Here is a 19,251-nt window from a genome sequence, read left to right as displayed (position 1 = left end):
AACGAATCGAATGAACACGAACAATAGCATGTTTGTGTTCGTTCATTTAACTTTAAAAGAACATGGATACTTAATTGAACAAATATATATGTTCATGTTCGTTTATTAAAAAAAATAGACATTTGTGTTCGTTTGCTTAAAATCTAAACAAACATAACTGAAGAAAGATAAACGAATATATATGAACAAATGTAAATAAATACAAATATAAACGAACTTAAATGAACACAAATTAACAAATATAAAACCTTTAAGCAAATTACCTATCCAGATAATATTTAATTATATAGACGAGCATAAATAAACAAACATAAACAAACATTCATGAACATAAATGAACAAACGGAACATGTGTTCATGTTCGTTCGTTTAATTAAACGAACACAAATATTGTCATGTTCGTTCGTTTATTAAATGAACGAACATAATAAACAAACACAAATGAACTTCCTACCGAACGGTTCACGAATAATTCACCAAACGTTAGGTTCGTTTGCAGGCCTATTCAGGAAATAGAAGTAGGACACCAAATAAACAAGCAATAAATACTAATATGGTGATAGTCCAATGACAAAACAAAGCATTTAAACACCTAAATTTTATAAAGAATAGATCTTGAATTTAAATATCACAGACGATAATAATTAAAAGAAATTCTCAGTTAAACAAAACAATACATAAAAATCACAATACTTTTCTATCAATATTTTCTAAAGCATACAAATTATAATAATAAATAAATGTAATAAAGAAATTCTCATGCTGAAAGAATGCTACACGAGGCCAATGCATATATGAACCCGATATATATCAATCATTAAAACTATGCAATATATTATTATTATAATAATTAATTTATAACTTTGATGATGATATATACACAAAATACAATGAACCTAGGACTGAGCTTTCAAAATTGTCAATTTTGTCCACCATTATTTTCTTCATTCGGTTATAATGGGCGGCTAAAGTCAATAAGCCCACTTGCTTTTGGGCCACCAAAAATCCATTCAACACTTGCGGCCTTTTCAACTTTGTACGCCATGCTTTAATGGTTGTACTCAACGGTCTAGTCCCCATTTCATGTACACGTGTTTATAGTTGGTATCTATCACATTTGAAACGACTTCGACATGAACATAAACATATCTTGTAACGGAGAGAGTTGAAAGTCATTGTAATATTGGTTTTGAGGGGTAAATGCGTCATCGTTGAAAGAATCCATGTAGTTGTACTGGAACACATCTTTTTTAACCTCGCTTTGGACTTCTCTTTCATGTTTTTGGACTTCTCTTTCGTGTTCTGAACTTGAATCTGTATGTAGCGTTGGAACCGATTCCGATGGTTCGAAATTAAACGTATCGTTCGTGGCATGATACGGTATTGATGTTTGCATATTTAACGACGACATTTGGTTTACTGGAGAGTATGATGTGATTTCAGGTTTTATATCAATCTCAGTTTCGGAAAACTGTGACGATTTTATATCTGAATTCAAATGTTTCTCCAAAACACCTTTCTTGTTATAGATTCGACATAATACCCAATCATCTAACTGCATAAATCCAATAACAAAATAATTAGTAACCAAAACTAATAAAACACCTTGAAATATCATCAAAATGGTCATTGACGTAAATGTTTGATATACTTTAGTATTTTTAATAATAAACAATTATCATTTATAGCAATAATAAAAACTTTGTGTAGAAATTTAATGACTTTTAAAATCTAGTTAATGATATTTAATTTAGTAAAAATAAATATAGAATATCATTTTATAACAATAATAACTTTGTAGAAATTTAATGGCCTTTAAAATCTAGTTAATGATATTTAATTTTGTACAGATAAATATAGACTATTTTTTTTTAAATTTTGATAATATAAATTTTAATAACACGATAACAAAAATGAAAGTTAGAACTCCGATAGTAACATTGACAGTATTGATCATTATCAGCCAATGTGTATTGAATAACAGTTCGGATTATTAAAATTCAATTTTAATTTTTCATCTTGAAAAAGTTAGAAAAGTACCCTAAGATTGTTGCTCCGTTTGCCCGCAGATCGATCCACGTTAGCGAGCCGATACTCGTGCATTATCCAATTCGTCTTCACACCTCTCGGAGCTTTACCCGCATAAAACACCAACGCCTTCTTTATACCAACGGCTTTCGGCTTACCAATCGGCTTATCAGCTCCAGTAGCCTTCCAATAACCCGTGCCCGCAGCTCTATTCGGCCGAGATCCCTTCGGATACTTCCTGTCCCGAGGCGAAAAGAAGTACCACTCCTTCGCTCCGTACAAAGCCATATCTACACATATCAAATCAACAACAAAATTAGCAACTAGCATCACAGATCTCTTAATCTCACATCGAATCAATTTTTTTTTTACATCAAAACAGAAGACAAGCAGGCAACAAGCCGTGCATCTACCCCATTTTGAATTGCAAAACCCAAATTCAATAGAATCGAACAATTTTCCCCAAATTCTTCGAAATTAAAATACAAAAACAGAATGAATTGATGATATGAAAAAATTACCAAATTATTTTTTTTATTTTTTTCTTCTTTTTTACCCCGAAAAAAAAAGGCAAGGGCAACAAGCTGCGCCTCTACTTATTTTAAATTGCAAAACCCAAATTCAATATAATCAAACAATTTTCCCCAAATTCTTCGAAATTAAAATACGAAAACAAAATGAATTGATGAAATGAACAAATTACCAGGAAGCTGCCAGGGATCGAACTTATACAAATCAATCTCGGCGATAATCGGAACCGAAATCGTCTGAGAGGCGCATTTGCGGCAAAGATAATGCATCACGAGCTCCTCATCGGTAGGGTGAAACCTGAAGCCAGGTGGTAACTCTAAACAATCACCAGTCATCTTCAAAAACTTATAAACCTCTTTTGTTCTTATGAACTTTTACTCTAAGGGTATAGAGTATTCGACACACATATATATACATGTGTGTGTATATATAGATGTGGGTGTGGTGGCACGTGGGGGATTGAATCTGGATGGAAATAAAATAAACGTGGGTTCGAGGAAGGAGGTGGCGGCAGCCAGCCAAAGGGTTTAATGATAAGACAAAAAGGTGGAGATGGGGGCACGTGTGAAGATTGACCCCACGTGAGGTGGAGTAATGTATTGTGTCATGGAGTACGTCATTAGGTTTGGACGGATTTAACGGAGGAGAAAAGTCGGCTGGGTTGGCTGGTGCTTTGCTTTGACTCATGTCCCATTGAAACTAATGATAATAATAATAAGTCGGCGACTGGATTAGTTGCGGCCCATCTTTTTTGTTTGTTTCCTTTTTTATGTTTTATTTTTAACTAGTTATTCAAATATGGACGTTGGTAAAATCTGAGTGTTACGACAATGAATCAACATGAATTTCACAAGCACTGGTTGCGTCCGTTATGATATAGACATCATTGGTAAAATTTGAGTGTTAAAACCCAAAAATTTAATTTGTCAATTTAATATATAAAAACATTAACATATAAGTAAACAAAATATTTAAAATTATGTTTATTTGGATGGCAAACCTGGCGAGTGGTAAAACCCAAGCGTTTTCGGTCCTGAGCATTGAAGCGGTAGCTTGACAAGAATTCGGTCGGTTTTGATTACGTATGTTACGATACTGGAAATTGAAAACGAAAAAAATATAAAAATTGAGATGTACCAACGACCAATTTCCAGGGGAGGGGGGTCGGTAAGCTTGCGCGTTGGTAAAACCTGAGCATTGACGGTCATGGGCTTTGAATAAGGCCGTGAGTCTGCGAGAAACCACCCCCCTCCCCCCACCACGTTTGGGTTATTAAGTATAAGAAATATTGTATTATGGTTAAGACATATTCATCTATTGATTAGGAACGTAATACAAAGAAGCAAAGCACATTACAAAGATAACATAATAATTGCAATTGAATGTGAACATGCAAATAAATACTTTCCATATATACGAATAACTATATGAATAATGTTTGAATTTTATTTTTCACCTTAATAGCTCCCACAATATGGATAACAGTGTAGCAAGTCCAATCTTGAATATATAAGATGATGAAACATTGGCTTGGGCAATAGTTTCATGGGTGTCAGTGACGGATTTAGAATTTTTTTTTATCTGGTTCGCTATTTTAAGATGCTCTAAATATATAAGAACGCGTATAAAAAAATTGGGTCGGGTTGACGATTCGGATTGGTTTAACGGTTCGGGTCAAGAAAGATTAATCATATAATAAAAAACGATATAATAACTAAAAAACATCATCATTAGAAACTAAAAAAACACGGGACTTAAAAACGATAATCTTTCGAAATAAAAAAAAAACTAACCTTATAGTTGTTCTTTACGAGTTTTCATCTTTTGAAAGCGTTGCATTACATCTTCGATCGAAACTTGTAGTAAAAACTCTCTTTCAATGTAGCAAATGCAAGAATCATTCATGTACCCGTCACCCATCCTATTACGTAGTTCCGTCTTCACATGCTTCATTGAAGAAAAACTTCTTTCAACACTAGCCGTTGCAACCGGTAGAACTAGTGACAATTTTATTAAACGATAAACCAACGGATAATCAATGTGTTTTCTTGTTTCCACCATCATTTTTGCAAGATCACTTACCCCTTTAAGATTGTCAAACCTCGAATCTTCTTTCACATTAGCAATGTAGTGGCCAAGTTAGCAAAATCTCGTTGCGGGAAATTATGCCCAATAGGTTGACATGGCCCTCTTAGCAAATATGTTCTTCTAATTTCATCTTTTTGATTAGGATGATATGATGAAATCGGCTTTCGATCTGAAGGATCCCATGGAAGATCATCCAATTCGACTCTTGCCAGATTATTACTACTAGATGGTGAAGGGTCTCGTGGCCTTCTCGATAAAAAACGGTCCATAATCTATCAAATTTAAGTTCTGTAAAAGCAAAAATAAAATTCAAAGCCCTAAAAAACTAACATCTTTTTTGAACACTCAATCATCAAAAGTCTCATTCTAACGAACTACAAAAGGGGCGGGATTCGGGAACGCACCTGAACGCGGAGGCCGGACTGCCGGAGGGTATCGGACTATCGGTGAGACGGCGACGGCGAGTTTCTGGTGTGACTGTGTGACTGTGAGTGTCGGAGTCGTCACCGTCGGCGAACGCGGAGGCCGGAGGATGTGTATTGTGGATTTAGGGTTTTTAATTTGTGGGAGCTACAGATGGAATTGGAGATTTGGAGGTGGTCGGCGTCTGTCTGTGTGACTGTGAGGTGGTCGGCGTCTCGGCGAGTTTCTTTCTCTACGGTAGAGGTGGACAGACAGACAGTGAGGGAAATTGGGGGTGTTTAGGGTTTTTAAGAAAGGTTTATAAGGGTAATAGAGCACAAAAGAAAAAGGCAAAAAAAAATAAGGTTGTGTCTTGTGTGAGACTCGAACCCGGGTCTGCACTCAAACACAATGCACGCCTTGCCACTAAGCCAGTATATGTTTTATGTATATATTTGAAACGAATTATATATATGGTTCAGCCCAGAAACACATGGTTCGCTAAAAAAGTCGCTATTAAATGCTCCACTACGGTTCGAAAAACACCTGGTTCGCTTGACCCGGTACTCACATGAATAAATCCGTCCCTGATGGGTGTGCCGACTAGTTGATCATCGCATGCTATGCGTGTAACCCTTGGATAACGATCATGGACTTTCTCATTTACAAAATGGAAGTCGAGGACGAAATGTTTCATGCAACAATGAAAAACCAGGTTGGCGAAGTAGTATGTTGCACTCAAGTTATTTTAATAAAAAACTTGTTGGCTTGGTTGCTAATACGAAACCAAGGTCTTTTAAGAGAGTGACTTGAGCCAAAGAATTTCGATCGTAGTGAAAGCTATAACCTAAGCAGTTAATGCAGAAAAATATCGGATATCGGCCGAGGACCGATCTTTGAGATATCGGTTATCGCGGTGAGATATCGGTGGGATATCGGTAATTTTAATATCACGCAGAATTTATATATATAAAACACTTTAACACTAACAATTCAGTAATTCTCCTTCTATTAACAAATTAACATTTTGCAACACTAACAATTGTAGCAAGTAGGAGCTGATAAATACTCAAAACATCAACATTAAACACTAAAAGTTGAAAATTAAGACTTAAAATGTTGATATCGGGAATATCGATGGTATCTCGGTCTATATCGGTCAAATATAGGTTTGAGCCAAGGTAGACATTGTAACTAGTGATGCTTCGGTAATTCTTTTTATCACATGCTCAATCGGCATCCGTAAACCCTTGAAGGTATGCACTTCGTGTCAAAAGACCTTTGTGTATTGAACCATGTACGTCTCATAGTAGATGTTTAAGAGCACTATGATGCTTTGAAGTGGGTTTGAGAATGAATTGGGAAAGCTTATTGAAGGTAAAGGCGACATCAAGCCTTGCAACAGACAGGTAGTAAAAATAAAGATAGTGACCCGATAGGGGGTAAATCTTTTTTTACCAGGCTAAACCTAGCAACTGATAAACAAAATAAAACATCCACGCTTGTAGCCTAAATTACATAATTACATATTACTATATGTACAAACAAGAACTTTGGTCGCAAGTGGCCTATTGGCGGCACCGTAATGGTTGATGATTTATTTTTTGTTTTTTGTTTTTTGTTTTTTTTTACTTCAGTTACCATAATAAACGTAATGAAAATCTACCAAACGTCAATTTTTTTTGGTTTAGTTCATGTATCATAACAAAACTGAAAGAAACTGACCAAACTTCAATTTTTTTGGTTTTAGTTCATATATGTTAATTTAATGAATTAATTTTTTGGGTTTTAACGCTCAAATTTTACCATTGGTGTCTATATTGTGACGAACGTAGCCGATGCTAACCGAATTCTGTTAATATATATAAAGATTAAAAACCAAACTAAACTAGATGTCTTTCCCCTGGAGCAGCTGATAACACTTGGAACTCGTAACCCGGAGACCCGGGTTCGAAAACCGGGTCAAACATTTATTTTTGGTATTTATTTTTCAAGTATTTATTTAACATTTTAATCAATTAAAAATCATTATAAATTCATAAAAACCTTTTTAAATTAAATAAAAATTATGTAAATTAACAATAAAATATATCTCATCATTTTACATGTAAAAATCAAGTTTGTCGTTTTCGTAAGTCGTTATTAAAAATTGTTTAATAAACGTAAAGTAAACTTTAAATTTCTATAAATCGGTTAGTCAACGCAATAAATATAGTTATAACTTATGATCAATAGTTCAAGCTTTTCGAACATATAAACTGTGTTTTCTCGTCATTTAAGTGCTTAAATCATACTAAAAGTCGAATTGCCGTTAAAACATAAATAATAATATAATAATCTAAGGGCTATAAAACTTGTAATAAATTATAATAAAATAATAACTATCTTCTAAAACTATTTATACAATTAAACAACTTTAAAATCCTGATAGAATAGTCGTTAAAAGTCATGTTTATTCTTATTTATAGTTCGTACGGATTGACTGATTCGGTTTCCTTTGACGCCTTCGAGTTATTCTTATTCCTTTTTACTTCAATTACTAAGGTGAGGTTTTCACCGCCCCTTTTTAATGTTTTAATGTTTTCGGGTAACATATGTATCCTTATAAAAATTCAAGAATTGTTTCTTCTATTACAAACTACAATTCGTATATGGACTTGTGTGCTACTTGTATTACTTGCATGAATATTACTTACACGATTGGGAAGCCTCATTAAGTATGATCATACGCCTCCCTTTGCACTCCGATCCATTTGTATCGAGTGGAAAATGACCTCATTATCCTAATACGTTGGTTGTTACCAATTGGAAATGACCTTACTTGCGCGATTACCCAAGTACATTGGTTGTTACCAACCGGAAAGGACTTACTTGCTCGTTTATCACTTGTCCATGAGTTGTACGGTTTTTATTTATGTATTTAAAAACTGTGGAAACTCACCGGCTATTTATAGTTGACTTTATTTTATACATATGTTACATGTACCGTGATTAGAGGATGAAGGACTAGAAGACGCTTAGAATACCTAGGATATTTAATAAACGAGACATTTGTTTTTATTATGATTTGATTTCAAATTTGTATTCTTATTTGAACTTGTGTTACTTGGCTTATTAATGAATTAATGTTATTATGATCACTTAATAGTGCCACGTGTGTTTGAGCAATCTGTACATTACACTCGGACGTTTCCGCTTTAAGCCGGGGTGTTACAAACTAAATCCCATCAAATCCCACATTTCATGGGATTTTAAAATCCCACGTATTTTATAAGGATTGTTAGAAAATAAAGGATTGCTTTATTAACCCTACTAGGGGTGGCAAATGGGTTGGGTTAGGTCGAAACGGGTCATGAGTCGGAACGGTTAGGGTCGGAATAGGTAAACTAAAAAAAGGGTTGTTTTGGTTCGGTTGGAACGGGTTCGGGTCAGAACGGGTCTGGGTCGGAATGGGTCAAGGTCGGAACGAGTTTCGGGTCGGTTTTTTTTTTTTGAAGAACGAGGGCAAAGGCGGAAACGTTTTAGTTTTTTTTTACATTTTTCGTAGTTTTTTTTACATTTTTCATTTTTTATTTATATTTTGAGTTATGATTTTTTTATTAATTTTTTCGAATCTTTTTTGGAGGGGTTTTTATTGTTAAATAAAAACCCTTCCAAAAAAAATTCAAAAAAATAAATAAATAAATGATAACTCAAAATATAAAGCAAACGAAAAATATAAAAAAAACTAAAACGTTTCCTTCGTTGTCCTCGTTCTTCGAAAAAAAAAACCCAAGAATGCAGAAGATTCCAATTCCAATACATATTAACCAACCAAGCACATGATAGGGATTCTCAAACATTCCATTCTAATTCCAATTCCAAATCATTTAAAAAAAGTCCGTGAAACGAACGCGCCCTTACAGTTAAACCCGAATTCACTAATCCTGTTAAGTCTGGCCGCTAAACCTATCAGCGTGCCTTTCATGTCGGGGGGTAGTTTTGTCCTTTTTTCCCCAAATATACCCCAGGCCCTCACGTGAAGGGGCTTTCGAATTAGGACTGGGGTTATTTTGGGAGAAAAATGACAAAACTGCCCCTCGCTTAAGGGGCACGTTGATGGGTTTAACAACCAGACTTAACGGGGTTAAGGAATTTGGGTTTAATTGCAAGTGAAATGAAACCACATAGACGAGAATCACAAATTTGAAACTACTGAAGTAAAACCGCATGTTTGGCAAACCACTGAGACAAAAACCGCAGACGCAGCTTACTCTTTATAAATATCTAAAAGAATTGTCATATATATTTTTGAATAAAAAGTGAGTATATGCGTGTCTCTCGTATGCACACGTGTATTGGGTGGTTGTTTCAAATAAACCACTAAACAGGGAAAATAATCACCTCAGTTACATCCCTTTACTTCTTCACTCACCTAGACGAATCCAACCAATCTAAATTGATTTTTGGCCCCAAATTAATAATAAAATCCACCCTTTAATAAACGAACAATTGAATTCCAAAACCTTGAACTAACGAGACACTCACAAAAAATATGATCTACAATCTCCACCCAATTTGAACAAATCGGACATAAGATGGAAGAAATATCCAAACATTTAAATAGAGGTTATATCTAGTCACAAGACGATCAAAAATCAAACGTCAGCTTAAAATATTAACTTTCTTGGGCACAAATTTTCCCATCTCGTAATGCAAGTGGCATCCGATGACTCCTGCCGATCAAGTAACACTCTAATGTCTTTCACGAAAAAGATATTATGCCCACTTATCATTGGCATTCGACACAGAAACCGTAGGCAGGAAATCGATCATCTAACTTTTTTGCGCCATCTCCCCTTACCCCCCCCCCTCCTTTTCCTTCGGCACTCTTCTCTGGTTCCAAACCCTATTCGAATTAGCCAGCCTCTCCTATAATTACTAACCTCTAATTGCCGAAGAGGGCAAAAGATCTTCGTCATTTTATCCATCCACCGCCTTAATAAGTCGAGACCAAATACAATACAATGTTATATTCCAAGACATAGCATGTAAGGACAAAATTTTGACTTACGATATCAAAAAGGCCGTTCGTTCGATGTTTAGATGGGGGGCCTACATAGCATCTTCTTCAAGTTTCCAACCATAAATCATCTAAAGAAACCACCCCCCCCCCCCCCCCCCACCCCGTTTGGGTTATTAAGTATAAGAAATATTGTATTATGGTTAAGACATATTCATCTATTGATTAGGAACGTAATACAAAGAAGCAAAGCACATTACAAAGATAACATAATAATTGCAATTGAATGTGAACATGCAAATAAATACTTTCCATATATACGAATAACTATATGAATAATGTTTGAATTTTATTTTTCACCTTAATAGCTCCCACAATATGGATAACAGTGTAGCAAGTCCAATCTTGAATATATAAGATGATGAAACATTGGCTTGGGCAATAGTTTCATGGGTGTGCCGACTAGTTGATCATCGCATGCTATGCGTGTAACCCTTGGATAACGATCATGGACTTTCTCATTTACAAAATGGAAGTCGAGGACGAAATGTTTCATGCAACAATGAAAAACCAGGTTGGCGAAGTAGTATGTTGCACTCAAGTTATTTTAATAAAAAACTTGTTGGCTTGGTTGCTAATACGAAACCAAGGTCTTTTAAGAGAGTGACTTGAGCCAAAGAATTTCGATCGTAGTGAAAGCTATAACCTAAGCAGTTAATGCAGAAAAATATCGGATATCGGCCGAGGACCGATCTTTGAGATATCGGTTATCGCGGTGAGATATCGGTGGGATATCGGTAATTTTAATATCATGCAGAATTTATATATATAGCACTTTAACACTAACAATTCAGTAATTCTCCTTCTATTAACAAATTAACCTTTTGCAACACTAACAATTGTAGCAAGTAGGAGCTGATAAATACTCAAAACATCAACATTAAACACTAAAAGTTGAAAATTAAGACTTAAAATGTTGATATCGGGAATATCGATGGTATCTCGGTCTATATCGGTCAAATATAGGTTTGAGCCAAGGTAGACATTGTAACTAGTGATGCTTCGGTAATTCTTTTTATCACATGCTCAATCGGCATCCGTAAACCCTTGAAGGTATGCACTTCGTGTCAAAAGACCTTTGTGTATTGAACCATGTACGTCTCATAGTAGATGTTTAAAAGCACTATGATGCTTTGAAGTGGGTTTGAGAATGAATTGGGAAAGCTTATTGAAGGTAAAGGCGACATCAAGCCTTGCAACAGACAGGTAGTAAAAATAAAGATAGTGACCCGATAGGGGGGTAAATCTTTTTTTACCAGGCTAAACCTAGCAACTGATAAACAAAATAAAACATCCACGCTTGTAGCCTAAATTACATAATTACATATTACTATATGTACAAACAAGAACTTTGGTCGCAAGTGGCCTATTGGCGGCACCGTAATGGTTGATGATTTATTTTTTGTTTTTTGTTTTTTGTTTTTTTTTACTTCAGTTACCATAATAAACGTAATGAAAATCTACCAAACGTCAATTTTTTTTTGGTTTAGTTCATGTATCATAACAAAACTGAAAGAAACTGACCAAACTTCAATTTTTTTGGTTTTAGTTCATATATGTTAATTTAATGAATTAATTTTTTGGGTTTTAACGCTCAAATTTTACCATTGGTGTCTATATCGTGACGAACGTAGCCGATACTAACCGAATTCGTGTCGTAATGCTCGAGTTTACCAACTTCTGTGTTTCAACGATGGGTTTTGCCAACTATCCTGGCGCAACACGTTGGATAAGAAAACTAGTTTTTAATAAACAAGATTAACAACTGCTGTCACTACTCCCTAAACTTTTGCTATGTCCCACCCACTAGCCCTCTTCTTCGTTAACCTCTTTGACCCATGTGACCTATAGGATCTAGACGTGGCGGATCTAGACCTAAATATCAAGAGTAGCGTTCAAAAATATTTCTTTTATCGTATTTTATATAATGTAAACAAAAATAATTTTTACCGTATTTAATACAATAACCGCAAAATTTTTTTACCATATTTCATACGATTTTTTTTAACTTCGTGTTGTACGGATATCATCATTTTCTTAAATGCTCGTTTAAAAAGATTGCTAATAAGCTTTTGTCGTTTCATTTTCCAAGTCCCCTAATTTTAGAAGGGACAAAATAGAAACCACAAATCTCTAGTCAATTTCAGTTTATACATAAACCTTAAATCCTTAATCAATTACAATTTATAGCTTAGATTATCCAAATATTCAACAAACCATAATAAATCGTTCAATTGCTACTAATGGCGTGGTGGTCAATTGGCAAAAGCAAAGCCTTTAAAACACCCGGGTTTGAAGGGGGAGGGGTCTTGGGTTCAAGTTCCATAGACAATAAAAAAATAAAGAAAGTTCACTATGCAAAAAAAAAATCGCTCAGTTTCCCATAAAAAATTCCAAATTAACAATTTATATAAATAAATAAACAATTACAATTCTAATAGAAGTATAAGAATACCTAAATTAAGCAAGTAGAATCCGATCCGTAGAAGAGGGACTGAAGGAGCACCGACCGTCTCGGTTGCAGCATGAAGGTCTGCTGACCGGAGGAGGGCAACAGGGGTCGCGAAGTGGAGGCAACGGCTGAATGAACTTTGTTTTGTTGAATGTTGATGTTCGGTCTAAGATTCAAAACCAAACGTCCAAGCATCAAGTAACAACAAACAACAGTTTAGTTTTATTGGGTTTGAGTTTAAATTTGGTCGGCCTATTCGGTTTTTAATTTGGTTGAACTTCAAAACAAACAGGGGTATCGTTATTTTTTTTCAAGGGTAGCGAAATACAACATCGACCAAAACATATAAAAACTTGCACTACCACCGAAAAGTTGAGGGGTAACGGAGGTTGTAAACTAGGTCCACCTTGGATTTAGCCCCTTAACCTCTCTTATAAGAGCTAGGTAAGAATACCTTATTGACAATGAATCTAATATCATTGACAAAGTTGCATATTGTAGGACCCCCAACAAGTTGACAATGTTTAGTGTGATCATGTAAAAGAGGACTCGTCCAGAGACAACGGTTAGGAAATGCTCTTAGGAAATGAAAGTGGTTTGCATTTGGAAAATCCAGTTTGTTGTATGAGATCATGAATATACTTCTTTTCTGAAAGAAGAATATTTTTACCTTGAGGAATAAACTCAATCACGAGAAGTAGTCAAGTGTACCAAGATCCTTGATAGCAAAGACTTTGCTGGCAAATGAATTGTTGACTGCGGTTTTTATTGTTCCTTGTTCAATGATATCATCCACATAAACTAGAATGTAATAGATGATGGTGTCACAAGTTTGTCTAAAAACATTGCGTCTAATAACTTCTGACCTTTTATCATTTAAGTTTCAATTAACCGTCTAATACTCTCCTCTCCCTTGCTAAAGCTACAATCGTTTATTGTAATAATGCAATGTTTTTTATTTGTCAGCAAACCCGCATGGTCAACATAGGAAGCACAATGAGATCAAAGTTATTATGAGTGATGTTCATGTGTTGATTTGTTCCTTCCAAGTTCTTGTTCATAGTGCAAGAATATATTAACATGCATAAATATGTATTATTTATTGTCTTGCTTATTATGAACTTTAAATTTTAGAAAATTGATGGGTGGCGTGACCAAGTGTTATAATATATTTATTGTTGTTGTTTTGTGACTTTTGAGCTATTAAAAATATGCATGTGGTGCATTTGTGTCATCCTTTGAAATAGCGTGCGAACATGTACATAGGAAGTATTTTAAACTAAAAATGATAGTGTTCTCTTTTTGTCGTTTATAGATAACAACAAAATAAATGTCATTGTTAAATATACTTTTCTCTTTTTTCTATTCAATAGTTTTATATTTCTAAGTAAGCAGTTTATCTTTTGTCAAGAAAAAAAAACATAATATTGAGTTTTCATGTTGTTTAATATTAGCTAGTGATTATATTACAAAAGGAAATTAGAAGTTTCAATATAATTTAAGCAAAGAAATTAAGAACACATATAAAGAAAATAGTAGTTTGGACTTTTAAATATCCCACTCAAGGGGCAGCATAATCTTTTCTAAAATATAAAATATATCGCTTTTAACCTTTTTGATAAAAAGTTAAAATACAAAATGAGACAAAAATAAGAAATATAAGAAGAATTTGTGGCTGTACAAAAAAAACCGCTCAAAAAAATTAAAAAGAAATAATAAAAAATTCATAACTTTTTATAGATCAAAAAGTATTTAAAAACTAAAAGTTTCCCCCGTTATTCCCGTTTAAAAAAAGAGACCGAAAAAACTACAATGCTAGAAAAAAGACATAATGCGAAAATAAACAAAAAACACAATTATAAATAAAAAAAACAATAAATCGCAAAATATAACACAATTTCAAACAAAATATAATACAATATTGAGTAATATAACACAATACCAAGAAAAAAAAGACCCAATGTCAATGAAAAAAGGTACAATCAATGATAAAAATAAACAAAAAACACAATCAAGGACGAAAAGACACAATGACCTTTTTTATCAACATTGCTTTTTTTTCGTTCTTTTTTTTTTTTTTGAGAACGAGGAAGACGGCGAAAACATTTTTGTGTTTTTACTTTTTTCATTTTTTATTAAATTTTAAGTTATGATTTTTTGTATTAATTTTTCATTACTTCTGTTTTAAGGAGTTTTAAGGAGTTTTTTCTTATTAAATTTTAAGGAGTTTTTTCTTTTGTATCCACATAATTAGTTGGCTGAAAAGTGGTTTAAATGCTCATTTGATCGAATCCTGAAACACGTATAAGTTCATTCAATCAGTAGATGCTATGTGGTCGAAAAGAAAAACCAAAACTTGAGGCCAAACATGTGAAATCTCATGGCTGTGTGAACGTCATTTAGCACGTTTCTACCTTACCTTTTGTCTTATATAAGCGGTGACACCATTTGGTTGGTTCTGTCCTTTAAACCGGTCTATGCACAGAGGCGGTGCTCAAAGGCACATAACTTGCAGATGAAAAGCGGCTAGAAAATGGCAGTTGCCCTGTTGATATTAATTTTTTTTTTTTCAAAATTTTTTAGCAATCATATCACATGATTCTAAAAACTGTTTTATAAATTTACTTTTTAGTTTGCAATGTATCATACATCATAGTAACAAAAAATACTCAGTTTCAAATTATGAGCTTTAAAGCAAACCAGACCAGAAACGTTTTAAGTACCAGGTTGCAGCCGAGGCTATTAGACCGTGAGCACATCTTCCACAGTACTCATGGCACTGAAGAAAATGGCTCATTCCCGCACGTACAAGTTTGCACAACCCTAAAACCATCAAATATAACAAGAAAACGATACGAAAACCAAAAAAAGCACAAATTTCCAAAAGCATCAGCACATCATAGTTTACATGATTTTACCTGATTCTAACATCTAGATACCCTATACTACAAAATATAATTCTTAATGAGCCCTTCACGCTACGAGGGTAAAACAGTACTACAGATGTAAAAGCCTAAATTTTTTAGAACAAGACTGTAACAAGCTTACAGTAGCATAAGTTCACAACTTTAGGTTTCGATCCATGTTAAGCTTCCCATTAACAAGAATTTGCTAGGAAGTTCTCCACCTGATGGCGCAAGATATGTGATTTTCTTCCTGAAATGGCAAGTTAGAAAAAATTATGTGTTTTGTGAATGTCATTATTATTTTAATGAAAATGATTATGATAAACTATCAGTACCTCGGTATGTCGATATCAGTGATCCAGATAAAGCCAGCTATGTTGCTGCATTCAGAGGGAATAAAGAAAGAAATAGTAACTTAGTAAACTGTAAGAACTTTTTTTGGTTAACATGCAAGTTTTCTATTATTCAACAGGAAACAAATTAAGAAGTCAAGTGGTTTAAAGTCTCTTATAGAATAAGGATACATGTGTTTACAGCATCGCTAAAAATGAAATATGTACTAGTCAACACCTTGTAAGCCAAGCTTTTTGAAATTTATTCGGTTGACTGGTAAACACTTTATTTTTTTATTTTTTTATTTAGATTGACCGATTTTCACATAAAAGACTTGAAAAATTCCTCTCTACTTTCAATAGTCTGAGCGCCAAGATTTCTTTTTTCTAAACACGCAAACATCTGATTGCCATTTTTAGTGACCAAATCAAGATTCTTACCGATTGTGAAAGTTAGAATTTAGGCCCGTTTACTAATGAACAGGTAGATTAGGGTTGCTACTTACTAATCTCCAACCGGTCAAACAGTAATAAAAGTATTTGTTTAGAGCGAGTAAAGAAAGAGAGACTAATTCTTAAAATAATATTTTGGGATCTGATAATACCTTGAGAGTATCTGATCTTGTTCTTTGGCAAACGAAACAGCAAGTACCAGATTCAGCAAATCCCGGTTAATGTTGACTGGAACCAATCTCATGGGGTCCGCCACGGGTTGTGCACCAATTGGCAAAGCTGAAGCCGGGGCCTGTGGGCCCCCACCAACTCTATAAATCACCAAGTCACTGAAATTTGCAATACTGGAATGCGGTGAAAGATCATTCGAAAGACCATAGAAATATTCCTGCAATTACAATAAACTTAGATTCAGTAACCAAATCACAAGGATGGTCCTGCGGTATGTTAAGATTTCGATTTTGGTCCAAAGTATGGGAAAGTACACCACAAGTCCAAACTTATACGTAAACCTAACACCATTATGTAAAAAATTTTCTGTAAAGCAATGTGAAATGACAAATATACCCTTATCCTCTGATTCCTAGCAATAGCTCGGAACTTTGAATTCCTGGACACAACACCTCCTGATTTCTGTAGTTTTACCACATCCACGTTCGGCTTTTGTTTTAAAACATCTTTTAACATGCTGCAAAGTTTATCCTGACCCATGACAAGAACAACGGTAGCTTGGAATGTATCAATTGCATGCAAAAGAAGCTGAAATGTGAGAAAAGATATTATTGAACATAAGTTGATGAAAATGATGCGTATAAGTAATACAATATGTTAAACAGAAGACACACATCATAACCGAGGCCATCAATGAACCCCATGGTGTTAATAATCATGCCTGCAGCCCTAGATTCAGCATTCCCGGTAAACTGTCTTTCAAGGATCTGTGCAAGCTCCTTTACAAGCACCCTATAAAGATCTGCATTTACACTACAAAGACAAATGTAAGAATGTTATTTAGAGATGAAAGAATGAGTAAAAGAAGTGTTTGTTACGTTGGAGTGTTGTGTCCATAGAAGTAAACGAGAGGCATTTCAAGGGGAATCCCTTCGACTGGATCGATTGGCATTTCAATAGGGGTAGCTGCAATGCACCCGGGGAGGGTAATAGAGCCTTGACCAATGTCTAAATCTACAAATGTAGGTTTCCATCCTTGTTTGGCGGCCCAACTAAGAAGCATTCGTGATAAGGTACTCTTTCCAGAGTCTGTTGGTCCAACTACAATCACCCTTGGACCCTAAAAACAATAGAGCTCATCATGACACAGTATTTGCACCTTAGTAATTGACTCAACTAAACTAAGCTTATCAAGATAATACAAACCATTATCATAACTGTCCAAACTAACAGCAAACGCGAAACCTATATTACACACTGGTCAATTAGCAATGACTATCCTAAACCGAACCAACATCCATGTTACACATTTGCTCATGATACACTCAGGTTGCATACAGTCCAATATGGAATCTATAACAGATTAATCTTTTTACGTTTATAGTGGATTGAAAAATGGAGAAAGTGTTGCTAATTGGATCCTATTATTAAATTGTGCATTGGGGTTTTATGGGACGAGTTATTGTTTCAATGTTGGGTGCGGCAATCATCACACTTGTTTTAATATGTACAGATTTTTCTATCTGCAATATGCTAGCAGAAACTTGCAACTAACTACACCAGATGCTTGACAGTTGTTATTTGCATGCTATAGTTGATGCTATGTGCTGTACAGTTGAGTAGTGAGTTCAATTAGTCAGATCTGTTTAGATTTTAGAGAACGCTTTGATAAATAAATACTTCAATTTGTCAAAATATTCTTTTGCAAAATTTTGCAAGCCGCATTCTTCACAAATTTTATCTTGTGTCGTCCTTCACTCTTTTATGTGGACGATTATTACTGATGACAAGTCAAGTTACTTATCATGAGATTGATGGAGCTACAAGAAAGTGTACAGAAAACAGAAGATTCAATCGCATAAACTGTATAAGCAATTAAGCATTCACATTGGAAACCATATATCATCCCAAACCATATAATTTAAGGAAAAGTTTTAAGGATTTTATCATATTTTGCACTACATCCGATTCCAAAAAGTATGGTATAGATATATGAACTGATTAATGATTCCATGCATACACATGGACTCCATATATTCATTCTATATATTTGTTGTGAGTGTAAAAAGAAAAGGAAAACATAACAAAGAAAGGATAAATACGTAACATTTAACTGATTATGTAAAAATACGAGGAATCAGATGTAGGAGGTTTTTGAAACATAACAAAATTTATGGACAAAGATGTTTTTTAGTTAAATTATATAAATGAAAATAAGGATTTCAATGCGAATGCTCTGTAAAGTTATCCAATTTACCACTTCACTCAAACGTAATCTAAAGCTTTTAAGAGTGTGATTTACTTTCGGCAGCTAGCATTGACTCTATAAAACAGTTGTGAAGAAGACAATAATAACCTGAGAAACATCAGCAGGATCACTAGCAGAGGCTTTTGCCCGATTTCTGCGTCCTTCAAGCACAGCATGCACGTTTACATAACTTATCATCGGCGTCTCGTCCGCTACATAATCTGTCTCAGTATTATCTTGCATTTCAATCGTCGCCCCATACCATGTAAATATCTGCAATCCCAAAACAAACAATTATCAATCAGCTTATATAACAAAAACGTATTAATTTTACAACGCGGCAATGTAGAAAGAGTTATTACGGCAAATTTCATCCTGGGAGGGAAAATGAGCCAGTTTTCGGGGGGCATTTCGGTGCCAAATACCTCGGCGGTGCCGTTAAGTAGGCGGAGACGGAGAGAAGTGTTGACACTGACTTCAATTCTGAGCTCACTCTCTTTCTCCAGCTTCACCTGCTTCATTGCAGCAGGTGCGGCTGGACCGGAAGTTGCACCGCCGTACGCCATTCAAATATCTTG

General features: G+C 34.6%; 2 protein-coding genes across 2 annotated transcripts; both read right to left on the bottom strand.

Annotated features, from left to right (window-relative positions):
* Nucleotides 1-891: 891 nt before the first annotated feature.
* Nucleotides 892-2,897, bottom strand: LOC143551118 (NAC transcription factor 32-like). The gene is made up of 3 exons (XM_077041627.1): nucleotides 2,732-2,897; nucleotides 2,041-2,318; nucleotides 892-1,555 (listed from the first exon to the last, which is right to left on the bottom strand). The coding sequence occupies exons 1-3, from the start codon at nucleotides 2,892-2,894 to the stop codon at nucleotides 1,112-1,114; spliced, it is 885 nt and encodes a 294-aa protein (XP_076897742.1). The 5' UTR covers nucleotides 2,895-2,897; the 3' UTR covers nucleotides 892-1,111.
* Nucleotides 2,898-15,631: 12,734 nt separating this feature from the next.
* LOC143551116 (protein CLP1 homolog) lies at nucleotides 15,632-19,239 on the bottom strand. The gene is made up of 8 exons (XM_077041626.1): nucleotides 19,036-19,239; nucleotides 18,782-18,946; nucleotides 17,304-17,545; nucleotides 17,100-17,238; nucleotides 16,822-17,013; nucleotides 16,407-16,642; nucleotides 15,805-15,849; nucleotides 15,632-15,719 (listed from the first exon to the last, which is right to left on the bottom strand). The coding sequence occupies exons 1-8, from the start codon at nucleotides 19,237-19,239 to the stop codon at nucleotides 15,632-15,634; spliced, it is 1,311 nt and encodes a 436-aa protein (XP_076897741.1).
* Between the last annotated feature and the right edge of the window lie 12 nt (nucleotides 19,240-19,251).

Source organism: Bidens hawaiensis, unplaced genomic scaffold (genome assembly GCF_021521415.1).
Source record: "Bidens hawaiensis isolate Kalapana, Puna unplaced genomic scaffold, B.hawaiensis_p1.1 tig00016268_1, whole genome shotgun sequence".
NCBI lineage: Eukaryota > Viridiplantae > Streptophyta > Magnoliopsida > Asterales > Asteraceae > Bidens > Bidens hawaiensis.
This window is presented reverse-complemented; position numbering and strand designations above follow the sequence as displayed.

Bases quoted from the DNA above. Each gene is read 5' to 3' on its own strand.
- LOC143551118 (XM_077041627.1), bottom strand. From the start codon at position 2,894: ATGACTGGTGATTGTTTAGAGTTACCACCTGGCTTCAGGTTTCACCCT. The intron at 2,319-2,731 runs GTAATTTGTTCA...TGATATGTGTAG, and splicing joins CGATCCCTGGCAGCTTCCTG to ATATGGCTTTGTACGGAGCG. The intron at 1,556-2,040 runs GTACTTTTCTAA...GGATTTATGCAG, and splicing joins AACGGAGCAACAATCTTAGG to TTAGATGATTGGGTATTATG.
- LOC143551116 (XM_077041626.1), bottom strand. From the start codon at position 19,239: ATGGCGTACGGCGGTGCAACTTCCGGTCCAGCCGCACCTGCTGCAATG. The intron at 18,947-19,035 runs GTAATAACTCTT...TTGGGATTGCAG, and splicing joins CTCCCAGGATGAAATTTGCC to ATATTTACATGGTATGGGGC. The intron at 15,720-15,804 runs GTACTGATAGTT...TTGCCATTTCAG, and splicing joins ACTGATATCGACATACCGAG to GAAGAAAATCACATATCTTG.